Source organism: Antedon mediterranea, chromosome 10 (assembly GCF_964355755.1).
Source record: "Antedon mediterranea chromosome 10, ecAntMedi1.1, whole genome shotgun sequence".
NCBI classification, from domain to species: domain Eukaryota; kingdom Metazoa; phylum Echinodermata; class Crinoidea; order Comatulida; family Antedonidae; genus Antedon; species Antedon mediterranea.
Window position 1 is genome coordinate 13,273,625 of NC_092679.1, and position 19,672 is coordinate 13,293,296.

The window sequence follows — 19,672 nt, forward strand, 5'->3', positions numbered from 1 at the left end:
TTTCTCGCTGGAATTACTGTGCATTCGAGAACCATCTGTGGGCACGACCTAGATGAACCTGACGCCGGATGCGAACTTGATTGGAACCGGCGCCGGACTAAACCGTGCCGGAACAGGTGTGAAAGATCCTTAAGACCAGTACTGCACACCGACTCTACTGCACACCGTTTGTTGTACAAAATGGTACTTGATAATTGAACCTCTAGGAGGGCCTTTTCGAATGTCACAGCTTCAATGATGCTTCAGTAACCTCTAGGCGAGCCTTTCGAATGTCACAGCTTCAATGATGCTTCAGTAACCTCTAGGCGGGCCTGTCGAATGTCACAGCTATAATGATGCTTCAGTAACCTCCAGGCGGGCTTTTCAAATGTCACAGCTTCAATGATGCTTCAGTAACCTCTAGGCGGGCCTTTCGAATGTCACAGCTTCAATGATGCTTCAGTAACCGCCTGCGTGCTTCATAATTGTTTTCATCATCTTACCATCAATCCAGATGGCGAAAAGAGAAATCCTATATATATCACGAGCTGAAAAAAAATACGTGTAAATAATAATAAATCATAGAATCTGATTATTAGGGATGGAAGAAATATTAATTTATTTTCTGAAGTTAGGATAAATCAGAAACAGCCTGTAATTGGTCTTTTGTAGAATACCAAGCATGTTTATTCATTATCTTCCATTGATGCCAATATTAGAATTAACTGTCGAAACGACATGTGTTCATTGGTCATTCTGACGTAATAGTCTGTCATTAGCATACATTAGGAAAATATTGAATACCAGATACACAAATTGGTCTATAGCACCTGTACATAAATGAAGATCTTTGTAATGCAATGGGAACAACCAATCAACGCTTTGATAATTTGACAGTTGATAAATATGCATTTTTCTTACAAACGAAGTTAGAAACGTTTCATTCTATAACTACGGATAACAATTTATGCTGCCTTTGATGAAAAGAATAATTTCACACGTCCAATCAAATGACGTCATGATTAGTAAGACCAATACTATCGTGACGATAAACGATTTTATTGTTCATGACGTCATTTAATTGGATTTAAAAAAAACATATTTTATCACAAGACAGCATAATAATGGTTATCTTATAATTCTAAAATGAATGTAATCCAAGTGAGCAGCAGCCGTAAGACAAGTACAAAAAATAACATTCTATAAATAAATTGTGTTAATATTTTTAATTAATAAACACGAATGACCCTATCTCATTACAAATAGTAATTATCCCAGTTCAATAAACTAGTAGCTAGACATATCACATACTATACTGTACGTTGATACTGAAATTACAACACATAGGATAAAACCTATTCTGTCAAACTGTGGCAATTATTCTGGTGTCACAGATTAACATGTCACTATGATATTGTCATCATTTTAGACATCGTCCCATGCATGTGATTTATAAACGTTTTCTAACTCACATCATTTTTTCCCGTTTTAAATGTATAATCATAATTTTAAGCACTTGAAAATGTACACTGCACAAATGGATTGTTTGAGAATATACTGTGGTTTGCAATACAATAATAATAATACAATAATAATTATTATACTTGGGCACCCGTGGTTCAGCATGTAACCAACTTCGCATTCTATAGTAAAACTATCAAAAATAATATTATTTTGTCTGGTCGTAAATACATATATAATAAAAATATTGTTATTGTTAAGTAATGGAGAATACAACGTTCTTATGAATCTAAGGCCATGTGAAAAGGTACTGTGTAAGGGTTGTGTATGCTACAGTATTTATATATAAGGGAATGTTTATATTGATACCAAACTAAGCAAGTTGTAGGAAATAGATACATAAAGCAGACTTCCTAAGCACCGCTGATAACTCATGGTTAAATTTCGTTTCTTATTTTCTTTCAAATCAAAATAGTGGTACACATTGAAATCTAAACCTAAGAACTGCATAGCATGTGACAAAAAAGCTAAATGTTAAAGCTGTAGATACCCAAAAGAAATTATTAACCAAAAGACACATATAATGTAGTTTTATAAAGACATGTGATATTACTACTACTATACAGTATTCGATTAGCATAGGATCCCCAGCAGGCAAACATAATACTGTACTACAACGTGTACAGACATGCTGCACTTACACTGTTTGACATATTACAGTAATTAGTTCAAACTGTTAAACATCCATACTGTGCATTATACAGATTTCTATACTGTACTTAAAGTAAACAGTACATGTACTGTAAACAGCCATGTACTGGATTGGTATTAGATTGTCCATATACTGGGCATGTCTTTACACATTTTGCATTGTACATTACATGAAGTGGACATGGTTGGCATAAGTACTTGTACAGTACTGTAACAGTTGCATGCAGTACATGAAATGAGTCTGGTGAAATTGGGAACTGTGGCATTCAGTACATGAAATGAACAGGATTGCATACAGTATATGAAATGAACAAGGTTGCATACAGTACATGGAATTGGACAGGTTGCCTACAGTACATACAATGTGCATAACAGTACCAGAACATTAAATAGGCATGGTTGCATACAGTGAATGAAATGGATATAGTTGCATACAGTACATGAAATGGGCATGGTTGCAAGCAGTACATGAAATGGGCATGGATGCATACATTACATTAAATGGACATGGTTGCACACAGTACAGTGCAGTACAGTAGATAAATGGGTATGGTTGTGTAGAGTATGTGAAATGAGGCATACAGTACATGAAATGGGCATGGATGCATACATTACATTAAATGGACATGGTTGCACACAGTACAGTGCAGTACAGTAGATAAATGGGTATGGTTGTGTAGAGTATGTGAAATGAGGCATACAGTACATGGAATGGGCATGGTTGCATATAGTACAGTACATGAAATGGGCATGGTTGCATACATTACATTAAATGGACATAGAATAAGCTACATGATGGCATACAGTGGAGTAGCATGGCATACATGGCAGTACACATGTAGTAGTCATAACAGCATACAGTACACATACTGGGCATGGCAGTACACATGTAGTAGTCATAACAGCTTACAGTACACATACTGGGCATGGCAGTACACATGTAGTAGTCATAACAGCATATAGTACACATACTGGGCATGGCAGTACACATGTAGTAGTCATAACAGCTTACAGTACACATACTGGGCATGGCAGTACACATGTAGTAGTCATAACAGCATACAGTACACATACTGGGGATGGCAGTACACATGTAGTAGTCATAACAGCATACAGTACACATACTGGGCATGGCAGTACACATGTAGTAGTCATAACAGCATACACATACTGGGTATGGCAGTACACATGTAGTAGTCATAACAGCATACAGTACACCATTACATACAGTACATCATTACATACAGTATACAAGGCCTTAGGCATAGTATGTGTACTGGCCATGGTGACCAACAGTACAGCGTACAGTACATGTACTGGTCATGACAGCATACAGTACATGTGCTGGTCATGACAGCATACAGTTCACTCTACAATGTGTACTGAGCATAGAGTACACCATTACATACAGTATACAAGGCCTTAGGCATAGTATGTGTACTGGCCATGGCGACCAACAGTACAGCATACAGTACATGTACTGGGCATAGCAGCATACTGTACAGTACATGTACTGGGCATAGCAGCATACAGTACATGTGCTGGTCATGACAGCATACAGTTCACTCTAGTCTACAATGTGTACTGAGCATAGAGTACACCATTACATACAGTATACAAGGCCTAGGCATAGTATGTGTACTGGCCATGGCGACCAACAGTACACATACTATGCACACCAACATGTTCAAATACAGTAATTGCCTGGTGATGTATAGTTGTGTAAAGAGCATTCTATCGTAGGAATGATAGTGTACAGATTAAAATTGATTAATGCACAGTATAATATTGTTAAAAATTTGAGCCAGTCGTAGTGGTAGTAGTAGTAATAATAATAGTATTTGAATTTGTTTTCATTAGACAAGGCCTAACACATTTAATAAAATGGTAATTCAATTTCAAAATAGAAATCCGATAATACTGATTTTTTTAACTGAAACTGAAAACGAACTAAATATAACAAATTTTAAATGTACAGTATAACAAAGTATAAAACAAAGCAAGGTCAAGACAATAACAAAGAAAAGTCAATAATATTCGAAAATACACCTTACATGTTTTAGGTGTTAATACTTAGTTCATCAGTGATTTAATGTGTACAAATAATCTATATCACAAATTAGAGGATAAAACTGCTACAGTATGCAAGCAGGGAACTAACTGTACAAATTCATTAAAAATATTTCTATATTGTTGTATTCTTCCTTTGTGATTGATTTATAGTCAACTTATTACCACAAATTTAATTTTCTATACAGAACTTAACATTTAAACTATGAGCACTGCATTGTATTATTACAAACATTTTGAATTATTGCTTTAGTTGAAACGTTGATCTTTACCAATGTTTTAATCACTCAAAAAATACCATCTTCCAAAAATTAGGTGCCTTCTTCACACTGTACATTTTTCGGTAAAACTTACCTAGGCCGTAGCCACTGACATAATGGCGCAGAGAGGGAAGCAAGCCCTTGTTGGAGCAAGATTATCAAACAACATAGCCTTGGTTAGAGCATGGACCTATACATTAGATGTAATATAAATTATAGGTCCATGGTTGGAGAGAAGTCAAGTGGCTATTTATTAGATTGAACAAGTTGAAACCAGTTTAAACCGGTGGCAACAGCTTCTAGTAATATGGAATTGTCTGTTTGATTGATCAACAATTGAGGGCACAATGTGGTATGGTGACAATACTACTTCTAGTGACTTCAGTATATGGATTAGACTAGCTCAGTCATTCTTTCTGAGCAAGGTATAATTGAGGTAAGTTGACAGAAAGGAAGTTATAAAAAGCATTGCCTGACAGGTCACTAGATTAGTTTTACCGAATAAAATTCAGTGTGAATGAGGTACAGTTTTTCTATAATTACACCCTCTTGATCATATTTATTTGATGTCTTTTGACAATCTTAAGGTTAGGTTCACACTACTGATTCGGCCTTTACAACATATCAATCTTATTCCATGGTGCAATACCAGAATTCAAATGGTAGACTGCATTAGCCCTAGGTTTTAATGAAAGAGAAATTCCCTTGATGTGATTTATAAAGGAGCGAGTGACAGGTCCAAAATCGTATTAATGGAAACTAAAAGTATAATTTGGATTTAGAAACCCACAATGCAAAGCAATCTATAGGATACAACATATAATGCAGTAATAGTTGATTACCTTCAAGATATATATTATAAACAATAATTAAAATAATAATACATAAGAGAACTCTTAATCATGATTATTTGAGGTAAAAACTAAGTTTCTATGACAAAATGTCTGCAGTAATTTGGTAATAAAGATCAAAATATAAAATAACAATAAACTGTTTTCAGGTCAAAAAATCGTAATCCAATAAATGGGATACTAAAAATAAAAAAAGTGGTTTGTACGTAAAGATTTAGTGGCTACATAAGTTTGAGCATCAGTAAAAAATGTTGTGGACTTGCAATAGAGGTTACCATTAAAAAAGGGTAAGTTAAACATTATGGCTATGGACATGAGGTTACAGCACAATAACAGGCTTAAAAAAAATGTTAATTTGAGGACAAACATTGAAACAATACATAAAGTTAAGTGCTAAAATTACTGCAGTATTTATATGGAAATTGCTGAAGTAATGTATTTCACAGATTGCATAGAATACTACAAACAGGTAACATGCTAATTAAAAAAAAACTAACAATGTCTGAAGTTTTTGTGGTGAAGTTGGCAGTATGTTGGGAAACAGTACCCTGTTCCTTTGGACGTTAGCATAACATTACACTAGAAAAATAACTTGACGATAATTAGATATAAATATATATATATTTTTCTTACATAAAACAAAACAGTTTTCACCCTAAAACTAATATAGGATATTAACCATACCATTTATGCTGCATTCAATCAAAGAATGTCATGATTAGTATAAGCAATAATATTTTTTATTCTTATTGATCATGATGTCATTTGATTGGATTTTAAAATATTATTTTCATCAAAGACAACATAAATGTTATCCTTTGGTTCTAGTATAAAAACATTTCTAATTTCTTTTTTTTTATGTAAGAAAAATGTATGTATCTATTTATCGTTATCGTCCTAGTGTACTCTTAAAAAAAACTTGCGTTTCACAGGAATTGTTGTCTTTTGAAATTTATTTGATTACAGAACCCTCTTCACCTTTGGAACTCAACATTTCCCCATTAAGAAACCTTTACACCTGCTCCCATCCGGCTGCGGCTCCAGTCGGATTGCATGTACAGAATTAACAAATTTTTGTTTTCAAGACGCGCCACATGCAAATCAAGTAAAAAGATTGGCGCAAGATGCGTCATGAAACATTGAGACCCAATGTTATTTGCCGGGTGCAGAGCAGGTGTGAAAGTGCCTTAAAAAGGGTGTGCCCTAAATAGCGTTGATCACAGTGTTACATATTTTGCTCCTTGTTTGCTTTTACACCTGCAACGGTGCATACTGTAATTTTGATATAGAATATAATTAAATCTTTGCAACAATAAATACTGTTCCGTGATCAATTTAAAGACCAACACCGTTAAAAATAACAATAACTTAAGAGTGAAATATAAATGCATTTGTCTTCACAAGACAGTTTAATACAATAGCTATATTGTAGGGATAATAACAAATTAATAATACTGTAATAGGAGTTTACTATAAAATGAAAACCAAATGTATTGATAGTATTAAGAAAAATTCACCTAAAGTAAAATAATTACTGCTCTGTAATGCTTCAATGTCCATACCTCACATTAACAAGCACACTGTATGGCTAAATATTAATTTCTAATAAAATATTTCGGCATGATTAGCAATTGTTATGTTGTCCAAGCACAGAATCAATACAGATTCAGATTAGGCTCAGTAGGATAATTTTTTTCTTCTTATAGTTTTGCCAATTTTGTGTTAATGAAAAAAAAAAAAAAACCTACTACTGGGACAAAATATATAAAAATCAATCAGACATGCAATTTCAAAGAAAACTGCCTTTCTAAGGGGGAAGCTTAAAGAGAAGGCTATAGGCGGTGTTAGCAGAATAAGAGCTATTTGATGGACTAATTCATTATCCAATAGTGGGTGTTATATAAAAGTTTTTTCATAATTGTATTTTCTTCTCTTTAGAGAGAGAGTTTATTGTTTGTTTATCCAGGTATAGGTTCGTAATAGACTAGGGCTGTATTATGAGTTAAGCTATTTTCTTTTCACTTTGTGCTTTGGCAATATAACAAATTTGTTTGGCTTATGTTCTTTTAAAACAGGTGTCATATAGTTTCCTACTGCATATCAGTAAACTTTACTCTTCTAACCATCCACAGTCAGTCATACTGACTAACACAACTCCAATAAATAGTTTCAGATTTCTTGTTGATTAACAGTGGAAAAAACCAACATTATACGTACACATGATGTGAAGTGAAAATAGGCCTTCAAATGCATGTTTGGCATTCCATAGGCTTTGACTGTCAAGTGAAGACAAAATGGTTGTCCAAATACACATTTGGCATTCAATAGACTGTCTCAAATGCAGATATGTTATCTTGTTTAATATATTTTAGTTATTTTGTTTAATACTTGTAACAACCCCTAGATTGAATTGAATAGATGTATTATACGGTTAAATAGAAATTCTCATATTACAACACTTGGAAGAGGAATAGGATTTTGACCAAAGACTTGGAATTGAAAGCAAAGCATGAATACCAACATATCTACATTACATTTAAACTGAACTCCAGAAAAAGTGTCAAAATTAGGCACCACAATATTCACCACCATATTTTGTTTAGTTCATACTTTAATGACTATAATTCATTTGGTTTCATTATATTTATTACATTCTTCTTTTTCAGTGTTTATGGTTTTAAGATTCAAGTGTTTTACAGTAGCTTTGAAAATATCAAAGTCAAATATTACCAGCCATGCACAAAAAGCGTAAGCTATTCTACCAAAAATAATCACTGGATATATTTGTAGTACCGTGTAAATTGAAAACAAGAAAAATTAAAGTTAACCTCATGATTTCAGTTTTGACCTAGTTCACCTGTGAGTTTACAAAAAGAGAGTTCAGTATAATTCTCAATATAAACATTAAAACAATTTTCAGCATTATTTGCTTATTATTACTTTGCATGATCTTGAAATACCAATCGACTCTGCAATTGAATCGTATCAATATACCATAACATGCAGCGATTACAAATCTGCATATATATCATACATCTAATAAAAAAATAGTCACATATTTGTATAGAACAGTCCCTACTGGAAGGAATTAAGTAAGAATTGTTAAAAGAAATGTTGGGAATGTAATGTTTTATCTTAAGAACACAGATCAATCAACAATATATTTAAATTTTTTTTTACTAAGAATCGATTAGGAACATAGGTTTTCCAGAGATCGTTGTGTCTATTATGTTACAACCAAGAACTGCCTCGCATATCATGTTTAAATTAATTTTACAAATATAATAATTATTAAAGTAGTGAATAAATATGAACTATTTTATTATTATTTATATAAAAAATGCGAGTGATTTCCATGGTCTATCTTTTTGTTCTTTCTCTATTCTAGGTAATGATTGGGTAATTTGTGTTACATTATTGCACAAGAGCAAAAAAAAAAAAATTAAATTAAACTGTTATATAAGAATCTTTCGCAATTTCACAACCAATTAGTTAGTATCCTCATTCTGTCTAATAGCAGCAATAATATTCAGGATCATTCAACACAATCGTTTCCATTCCTCGCTCGTTTGCTGGTAGCTCAGTAGATTGAATAAAGGTTGCAAGATAACAGTGCTGCAGTTCGCTACTGTACCAAAACAGCTTGCGTCACAAAATTGTGTTGATAGCGTGAAAATTTATTTGCATATAACACAAGAAACGACAATGTAGCTGGGTCCAAGCTTGAAGTTGCTACGTCGTTAAATATAATAGTAAATTACACATTCTTATAGGAACGTCTGCAAACTTTATTTAAAGTAGGTTATCAGTATGCGTAGTATGGTCAAACACCTGGACCAGGAGTTCTATCATTATCTGTTGGAGGTCCGTGGAAATATCCTCTTCTGTCACTACCCTCATTGTTATAATGTCCAGTCATTTGTATGGACATATGTGTCCCTGAGGGTGACCTGTGTGCTGAAGGTGAATGATGCACGTGATATTGACTGTGCGACATTTGTGGCATGCCAGCCAATAAATTCATTGGAAAGTTCTCGTGCGTTTCCGGTTGTGCGCAAAATGACGTTTGCCAGCCTCTGTTGGCGGAGGAAGGTTCGTTTGGAATGTTTGATTGTTCTGTTTCAGGAGATGAAGGAAGATTTCTGAAATTCTGATTGGCTGGTTGAATAGGTTGGGGCAGCTTTTTAACTGTCCCTCTTGAATGTATATATGTCTTTGGGGGCAATTGTGGAATTCCATTTGTGTTTGAAGTCTTCGGGGGCACAGCTGGCGGTTGTCTGTTGGAGGTGGGTTTTGGGGGTAATGGTGGCAATGGCTGATTCCTTGATGGTCTTGGTGGAATCGGCGGTGGAATATGTTCAGTGTTTAGCGTGTGTCCAACTTGGCTTCTACTGTTTACTGAAGCTGTGTGAAATAAATAAAAAATAGGTGTATTATCTACTTTGTTTCATTAAATAAATTTATGTATTTTATTTTTTAATTTATTTTGTTTATATTTTATTAAATCGAAATCAACAGCAATAATTACCGCCGCTAACAGGTTTGATACAAACAAGGCCAGGACTGTTTAAAGCACCTTGATTGGGTCGTAACATCGATCAAGGGCTTCTCTCATCCAGTGCCCACCTTTACCAGAGGAAAGGCATGAGCCAATACGTCTGAGGTAGATACTAGATGCAGGGGCTGCCATAAGAGTCAGCAGTGCTGATTTCAAATGCCTAACGGGACCCCAGCTCCATATACAGCACTCGATATTCCCAGATGGTCTCCCATCCAAGTTCTAACCAGGCCCAACGTTGCTTAACTTTGGTGATTTAACGAGAACCGGTGTTTTAACGTGGTAAAGCCGTATATATAGTAATAATCAATCGCATTTTATCAAATATCTAAGTGATTGAATGTGTACGATGATGTACAGTTGAAGCATAAAGGAAATAAAGTGATATACACAAGGTAAAAGAAATAGTGAGTTGGAAGTAATACTATAAGACTGTACTTGAAATGATAGAAAACTGTTGAGATTATTGGAGATTAATTGTAATAAATTGTATATGGAAATTGAAGAAAAGAATAACTGGTGAAAATAGCACAGTAGTTGCATGATACTTGGAAGTATTGAGACCTTTGTTGAAATTATTGGAGAGTAATTGTATGAGGAAATAGGAGAAAGAAATAATTGGTAGGAGGAGCAGATTGGTATCAGGAAACATTTTAACTTTTATCTCACTATTTATTTGCCAGCAACATTAATTGCAGTAACTTAGTTGCAGGTTGGTTGGTGATAACAGCAGAATGGGAGCAGAGACATGGGAGTTGTTCAATAGTTGCAGAAACATTTTTACTTTTATCTTTTATAATTTATTTACAGCATCGGAGACGTAGGAAGAGGACAAGAAGTTACGATATTGTGGACTTTGATTACTTGTTTAATTATTCATTCTGGGGTATTCCTGTAAATGTACTACTAATTGTTGACATTTTTTCTGGAAGGACTGGGAAGTTTGGGGAGTTATAGAAATTGTGTTCGGAATAGGGATACTGTTAGGGATTGAATATTGATTGAGAATTGGATTGGGTTCTTTTTTTTGGAGGGGGGGGGGGGGAAATAGGAAGAAACGAATTGTTTTGCCAAACGTTATTATTAAATTTACTTTTACATATTATTGAGAGTTGTACAAATCACTGTTGGTTCAAATAATTTACATATCTGAAAAAGCCGTTGTTGTGACAGACATGAATCAATTTATAAGAAATTTAAATGTCATCAATATTTAATCTATCTATTGTACATGCAACACATTAAAATCAACTGACCTGGAATGTCAACAAAAGCATGTACGCTTGAAGGATCAAAAGCCACAGACGTTGGAGATGTTGGTGTGTGAGGTGATGACGGTGTATCTCGCTGTCCTCTTGGACATGATAAATTAGTTGTTTCATTATATATTCTCTGTAATAAAACAATGAAAACAAGTTATTATAAATACAAGTCATAGCAAGTCATAGTCATATATACTTTATTGTCCATTTAAAAAACAGAAATGTGATTTGAAAACTGGCAAAATACAAAAATATAAAATACAATTTACAAAAAAACACACAAAAAGTTAAGAGGCTAAAAATTGTTAAAATTAGATAAAAATTATCGGTTACATTTTACCTTTGTACTCTGGAGTTATATAAGTGTATAGCATTAGGTACAAACGAGCACCTAAACCGTTTTGTTTTGGTATTAAGTGCACGTAGTCTTATGCCAGAATTCATGAGAGCAAATTGTTTGTGAAGAGGATGTGTTTCATCATCAATGATACTTTTTACTTTTTTTAACACATTTTCTTTATACAAGGATTCAACATCAGGTAAGTGCTCTCCTACTAGTCTAATTGCTCTATTTCCTATTCGATTAAGTTTAATTTTATCTTTTTGCATTGTATTACCATAAAAACAAACATTACAAAAAAGTATTACACTGAGAATTACAGAGTTATAAAACAATTTAAGTATAGTTTTGTCAATTTGTAGGTACTTCATTTTTCTTAAAATAAACATCCTTTGGTTGGCTTTGCATGTGGCTTTATTTACATTATTTATCCAATTTAGCTTATTGTCAATTATACAACCCAGATATTTGTACTCATTTACTACTTTAATCTCATTTTCATTTATAATCAGAGGTTCTAAGGGTTCTTTAATTTTCCTAAAATCAATTTGCATTTCTTTTGTTTTCTTTATGTTTAGTTTCAGGTTGTTATTGCAGCACCAGTGATAAAAATCACATCCTAGTTGTCTATAGCTTGTTTCATCATTGCCAGTAATGTATCCAGTGATGACTGTGTCATCTGCATATTTTACTATACAACATTCATTTGAATTGGCTCTGAAACTGCTGGTGAACAGTGAAAACAACATTGGGGAGATAACAGACCCTTGTGGCGTGCCAATGCTAACAGTTCTTTTATCAGATAAAATACCGTTTAGTTTAACATACTGGAACCTTTTTGTTAAGAAATTATATATCCATGAAGTCAATGTGTCGTTTACGTTCATTTCTTTAAGTTTGCGTACTAATGAACCAGGTTCAACGGTATTAAAAGCACTAGAAAAATCTATATACAAACATCTTACATATGATTTAGGCACATCTAAATGTTGGTAAATATTATGTAAGTGGAAGAGCACAGCATCTTCAACACTTCTATTACTCTGATAGGCAAATTGGAGAGGATCGAGAAACAATTTGGTCTGATCAAGCAACTGCCTAAGTACAATCTTTTCTAGGCACTTACCAACATTGGATGTGATAGCTATTGGCTATTGGCTATTTTTTATTTAGGAATAGGTGAGATACAGGCCGTTTTCCATTGATTGGGCACTGTACCACTTGCTAAACTCTCATTAAAAAGTTTGGTATATATCGGTGCCAACTCTTGGTTGCAGTATTTAATAACACGATTTCCAATTCCATCAGGGCCAGTACTTTTACCAGGCTTTACTTTGGCGAATACATTACCACAAAGGTGACAATGAAGAAAGCAGAAGAGGTAGGCTTTTGTAAAAAAACTTATACAGTTATACCCTATTGAGAAGTTGTGTGAGTGGCCGAGCGGTTAAGACAGTGGAATCGTAATCCATAGCCATAACATTGGCAAGGGTTCGAGGCTCACTCGCTCCATGATTCTGGTGGTAGAACAAGTCTTCGCGGATAAGGGACTATAAACTGTAGGTCCAGTGTATGCATATTGCTCGTGTGCACATTAAAAAACCTAGTACATCTTTCGAGACGAGTAGGGGTTACCCCGGTGTACTAGTTCACACACACTGTCGTGGACAGACATAGTTGGCTGCCGATGACACGATGTGACCCTTAGGGGAGAAGAATGTTGTTGAAAAGGTGTAACATCTAAGTCTGATCTTCATGACATTAGCGCTATATAAATGTTGCATTATATAGACGTGCATGGTATTGTGATCTGTTTGCATCCAACGGCAATGCAAAATCATGTTTATAAGCTAACTGATAAGTAATTGATATCACCCTTGTGATTAAGAATACAATCTTTATTACTCCTGGCCCAGTGATAACAATGTTAGGAGGTTGAACACTTACTTGCATGGACTGGTTTTTCCCCGTTGTTGGTGTTGTCTTTTGACCATCTATATGCACTCTACTGGGCTTTATGCCAGGTGATTTCAGAGGATATGTTGTCTTTCTTGGCTGAAATTGTCAGAATGTATTTACATTTAACATTTGTTATGCTAAAGTGGATATGTGCGCTTAACAAATCTTATTAATTAAGATAGATATTACTATTATTACCTTAATTTTACTTACATGTTTTGGAAGCCTATTATTTGTATTCCTGGGTTCAATTTCTAGTGATTTCTCATATATATATTGTTCAAATTCTGCCTCTGTCTTATTCCTTAGTGGATTTAAATTCTCAAAAAATTGCTGCAAAACAATATAATATATACATTTAATATAAACATGTTTACCACTTGACACATGGCACCTCAACAAAAGCCCAGAATAGAAAATGGCAAGTCTTGTAATGTTGGTCGGCAGGATACAATTGATTTTCTCAAAATGAAGCTAGAATGTGATTTGTATAATTTCAATAATAACACTTGAAAGGATACAGGTATAAAAATTAAACAAGCCCTCATTTTAAAGGTTATAAAAAATCTCTCAAATTTTAACTTTATTTAGCTCTAGCGAATCTATATAAAAACAATTAAAGCATTACCCTGATTTTTTTCTCAGCTATGAGACAGTACGGTTGGTTCTGGTACTGCTGAATCTCAGCTGTGATCTCAGCAACTCGCCGTCTCTTACTAAAGTTGATTAGATCAAAAGAGTCTGGCAGAAAGTCTGGGTTACCCTCCTCTGTCTTTAGAATGTTCGTTAAATACATTCCTATAAGCACAAAAAAAAAATGTACACTATCAAACTAGTTTGAAAAAAAGAAAGTGGGATGGGCCCAAATTTAACATCATTGTGTCCCTATATGGGCACATAAAATAAAGTTTGATAGTGTAGACAGAGCTTAAGTTTTTTGTTTTTAAATTGCATATTCCCGTCGTGGAAAGAATACATTATTGGCTGCACTGACATGATGTTACCTTTATGAGAGAAGTGTAGTTGGAAAGTCTAACCTCTGTGAGCAATGATTTAGTTGTTGGAATAGAGCTATACAAGAATTCATACTTGTACATTAAAATAACTTGGTAAATAGACTTCGTTATTGGAAAAAAATTTCAGGCATCGGTCTGGTCATGCCAGGCGTTTTCTACGCATGGTGGTAAAGGCATAAAATGAATTTTTTCAGCATTTCATATATAAATTTATACAGTTTTGACATGCATTTTTTGATATTCAAAACAGTCAGGTGAGATGGTGGCTTAACAGGAGACTGACTTAAAATAAAGAAAACTCTATATATAATCTAATAATTACCAAAGAAAGGCACACATGGCGGATTTATTGAACGCAGTCTTTCTGTGTATTTCTTGTAATGGTTTGTAGTCAGCTCTTGTGCCTCCTCCAATATTTGCTTTTTCTTTGGTGTTAACTCCTTTTTATTAAAAGATGGTTTGAAATATTATAGTCAAATTTAACCAATTGTTAAATCCACTGAAAACATTTTCTCTACCACAGTTAATGTACAGAGTTAATCTCCATGACATTCCATGACCTTTAGCCAGGTTAGAGTGTCATAGGAAAATGATAAAACAAACTTTTCTTTATCTTATTGTGTGTTTTTTTTTTAATTTATGACCTTATATTATGAAAGCCAAATTAAGATTATAAATGGAATCTTATAAACACAAGATCATTGGTGTTCATATAAATGGTTTAAAAGCAGCTTACTTTTTAAGTAATGAGTATGTAGTACATAATTGACAGTGGACATTTTTAAATAAATTACGACACATACATTTTTTTTAAACATTTATATTTTTTTTTTAAATGTATGTACAGTATTGTATTATATTTTGTGTGAAATAAATCTAAAACTGAAACTTTCAACACTAAAAATCTATTTGAAGCTTCATCATCGTTGATCAACTTCCTATATTCAGCATAAATCTCATTTGAGTATAGTCGTACATGGGCATGGTCACATTTATACAGCTAAGCTTCCTAATTGGAATATTTTTGTTTTATGTCCTTTTCTTTTTAAATAAAAATAAAAGTGTCTCTTACCCTGATTGTATGCTCCAAACGATGGATAGGTGCTGATGACATTGCACTGGCTATTTCCATAACTCCATTGAAATTATTCAACTCTTGCAAGACCTTTAAAATAAAAATTTTAAAAATGTTTTCCTCAAATAAATGCCCACGATATGCATACCATAAATCTTCTAATTGTAACCCTGGGTTTCTATTCTTTGATTGTTTTTTAGGGTGGGTTACTATTAGAAGGGGTTTACTATTATTAGAGTAGTGGGTTACTATTCTTAAATTAGACACCTGAAAATAATAACCCCCCCCCCCCCCAAACTTTTCCGGTCAGCAACAAATAAATAAAACAGTATGAATAAACAAATTTGGTTGAACTCTAACTTTATTTTATGAACTCAAAACACAACATAGGTGGGTTACTATTAGAGTGTGGGTTACTAATAGAAGATTGCAATCTGTGAATTAAATATAGAATGCTTCTCATTGGATAACTAAAGACCTCCCCACGGACTATGCAGCATACAATTGTCGCCACCAATAATTGATTTTACCCGAGAGAGCCGTCAACTTAGCCAAGATTGTCTAAATACCAATTAATACAGACGAGCGGTAATGGTAGGAATAAAACAGTGTATCCATCCCAACCACTCATTTTGTGTAAATGGTCATAAGAAATAACATAGATTCTATATTTTCGTTTTCTGCTTCCCTTTAACGTTACCACTCGGCTGTGTACATATTTTTGTATAATCTTACGGATCTGACAAGCAATAAAGCATCACACGAGGTAAAATTGCTGTCCAGAATATTATTAATTAATATTGCTGCCATGAACTCCATATCATATGTCATAATTTATGGTTACGATAGAATCATTTTGACATGATCCCTTATCCTTTAGACTAGATTTCTTACCTGAAGAATTTCAATAATTCTGCTCACTACAGCAACTCTTTCTTCAAAATTTTCTGCTTCCACGATACAGTGTTCTATCCAATAGATAAACTAACATAGAAAAAAAACAATGTTATAATTAAGATATGAATTATTTGAAATATAGTATACTGTACAATTACACTATGTACAATTACACTAACTCGAGTGTAGTTAAGGACCCATATCTCATAACTATATATTTTTGCCGTTATGACAAAGTTTTATCGTATCGTATTGTATCATATCGTATGTATAAAGAATTACTGAACTATATAAGCAAATTTATTCACTATCCTTCTTAAAGGTAAAAATCCCAGTTACATGACAAACATATACATAAGATGATCTACATAAACAAAGTCTTTGGTTTTGGGAGTGGATTTGAAAAATATTTGGACATGTGATGATGAAAAAGCTCTATAATAAGAAGTCATTTTTGGTAATTTACATTCACTAGGCAGATCCTTTATTTTACTCTTTGTTAATGAATAAAATATTTTAGTGGAATTACACCATGAGATTGTGGCAATCTTCCAATACAAGTTGATACAAAATACATTCCATAGAATTATTAATGATCTAGAGAATACAAATTATCCCCAGATGACTTTAGGTCTGTATCCACCAGACTAGAAAAAAGAGCTTTGCATCATTGTAGATAAGATGACAAAAATGGACACATAACTACAAAACAAAGAAATGGACACCAAGTGAAAGACGAGGCTTGGTAAATAACTTACCATGTTAGAGTGCCTAATCATCTTCAAGAGGTTGGGAGATGTAACTTCTTTATCTTTCTTCATCCAAACAGTACCTACAAGTTCTGATGGTCTGACAGCTCGATAGAGGTCAGACTCAAGCAGCGTTAACTGCCGAGCTATCTCAATGGGGTGCAACTGTAAGATAAGTACATAGTGTATAGAAACAATCAAGCAAATAAAAATAGAAAATACTTAAATATTTCAAAACACAGTAGAAAGGTGTTGTTGCTGTGACATAATAATATAGCATCTCTGGAGAAATTTAACCTTACCTGACATACTTAATTTGACACTTAATTCAAAATACATACATATTTAGACTAGACTTAGTACAACTTAAGAGCACACACAAATATAAAATATTGGGGCTGGTTTTTGTGAGCTATAGATACTAAGAATGAATGGCATTATTTTATGTTGAATATTCAAAAGCTAAAAGTTAGTATTTACCTGCATGAGTCCAAATTCATCAGAATTGCGAGTAAGATGCCATTCAATTGGAGGAGGTTCCCTATCAAATGTAATCTCACGAGGCAAGTCATTTGGCTACAGGAGAAAAAAAAACTAATTCAACATTTCAATAAAAAAAATTACACTCCGAAATATTCGCTACATTCAAAGTATAAAAACCACTCATCCAATCATTTTGTTTAGTTTTAAATTTGCTGCTTCCATTTTGAATCAAATGGTAAAGCTTGGCAGAGCATAGACGGCGCACTCTCTATAGGTTGGTTTCTGGTCACGCATTATTCACAAGCCTATTGTATAACATCATTTTGATGAGCTGACCATTGAATAGAACTTTACCTTTAATGAAAAAACCAATGCCATGTGATACAGAATAAATCAATGAAATGGCAAAGATATACTTTATTGGTGTGTTGTAATAGATAATAAATAAATATAATTTTGTTATTCGTAGGATGATGGGCTATTTTTTATTTATTAAACATGAATACCTCCATTCTACGTTCCACAATCTTCTTTATTGATTCAACCCACTTGCGCATTGCCTTCTCCTTTATATCCTTTATAAACTCTGCATGCCTCTCTTGAAGTGAAGGATCTCGTTCAAAGTCATAGTAATGATGATCTACCCAGTGACGGAATACATTCAGCACTCTGGGTTTGAGGAGAAAAAATATAAAGTTTATTTCCACAAATACAAAAATAAAGCTTTATTAAGTAAAAATATAATCACAATCAAAGTAAATGGCATTATTACTTTCATTTTTTAAACTTTTTCTACAGCCCTTTTCTCACTGGAAATTCATACCAGAATGAAGTAACAGTCAGATCACCAAAGATCTATTCACATACTATTGGAATACAGACACTTTCAATACCGAACTCTCCAAAAACTGGAAACTCTCACAAAACCTAAAGGTCCCAAATTCATTTTTGCAGTTTAACACATTTCGAATACTAAACTTTCTAGGAAACCAGACATATTAGCCCAAACGTGTCCAATATTGGGAAAGAGAGACAGTTTATACTACATAACAAAAACAACAGAAAAATCCTTCACGGATACCGTTTGCTCAATAGATTTGACTGTACAGTGTTACACTTAAACATCACATTAAACAAACACAAGGTGGTAAAATATAACTACAGTCATTCACACACACATGTGCTGACGGTAAATATTCCAAGTAATATTACTAAGCAATCAGATGATCTTGCTGATAACATTATTTGCCTGCATGGTCCTTTCAGATTGAAAAACTATACCGGCACAGTAAAACTGTGAAACAGGGGCTTACATAGCAATCACGATTATCTAGTTGATTGGCCAAAAACCTGAAAACATTTTAAACCTTATGTATAATTTATAGTGTATATAATTTATATAATAATATTTGAATTCAACTTGTTACCTGAGTTGTATAGGTTGTGCATATTCTTTCCTGAACCGTTTCAGATCTTCACGCATATGATTCTTCTCCCTGTCTGTACTCCCTTTGTCTTGGTCTGGACTTACAGGATCTTGAATTTTAAACGTGAATTTTATGTTAAGGCAATAAATAATTTAAATTAATATTTTTTTCAAATTTACACTTTTTCAAATGCAAATAATAAATAAATGTTGCACTTTTTTTAATCCTAAAACTGCAAAAGGATATCTCTCAATGAGTAGATCCATTAATATATGAGGTTGACAGAATGATCGATACGTCGTCAGGAAGGTGCGTACAAAAGATGGGTCAGCGTACGTATGATAGGTCAATCGTTCAATCAGTTTTAATAATGTACCACCCTTGATAACAGGCACACCTGATTGCGATTTCTGTCCTTCCTCAAACACTATGTTGAATTTTGTATCCTTATGAGCAAACCTATGAACAAACATACATTTAGATATTTAGTGTTAAAATTTAACCAATAAAATGCGGGACTGGATGGAAGACGTATTTAGGCCACAATTGGATCCAAGAAGGTGAAACATTTTCA

The 19,672-nt window shown here is 33.6% G+C and overlaps 1 protein-coding gene and 1 pseudogene across 2 annotated transcripts in view; both read right to left on the reverse strand.

The window, feature by feature from the left end:
* Positions 1 to 1,186: 1,186 nt before the first annotated feature.
* Positions 1,187 to 19,672, reverse strand: part of LOC140059993 (son of sevenless homolog 1-like) — a 71,764-nt gene continuing 53,278 nt past the window's right edge. For both annotated transcript variants that reach the window (XM_072106013.1, XM_072106012.1), the window contains 13 exons: positions 19,345 to 19,557; positions 19,099 to 19,221; positions 18,178 to 18,340; positions 17,669 to 17,764; positions 17,198 to 17,353; positions 16,437 to 16,526; positions 15,540 to 15,632; positions 14,790 to 14,907; positions 14,080 to 14,249; positions 13,665 to 13,784; positions 13,440 to 13,547; positions 11,147 to 11,282; positions 1,187 to 9,736 (listed from right to left, as the gene is read on the reverse strand). In XM_072106013.1, the coding sequence (XP_071962114.1) occupies positions 9,156 to 9,736; positions 11,147 to 11,282; positions 13,440 to 13,547; positions 13,665 to 13,784; positions 14,080 to 14,249; positions 14,790 to 14,907; positions 15,540 to 15,632; positions 16,437 to 16,526; positions 17,198 to 17,353; positions 17,669 to 17,764; positions 18,178 to 18,340; positions 19,099 to 19,221; positions 19,345 to 19,557 (2,167 nt within the window). In that variant the 3' untranslated portion in view covers positions 1,187 to 9,155. The remainder of the gene's footprint in view (positions 9,737 to 11,146; positions 11,283 to 13,439; positions 13,548 to 13,664; positions 13,785 to 14,079; positions 14,250 to 14,789; positions 14,908 to 15,539; positions 15,633 to 16,436; positions 16,527 to 17,197; positions 17,354 to 17,668; positions 17,765 to 18,177; positions 18,341 to 19,098; positions 19,222 to 19,344; positions 19,558 to 19,672) is intronic.
* Positions 10,069 to 10,186, reverse strand: LOC140061395 (5S ribosomal RNA; annotated as a pseudogene).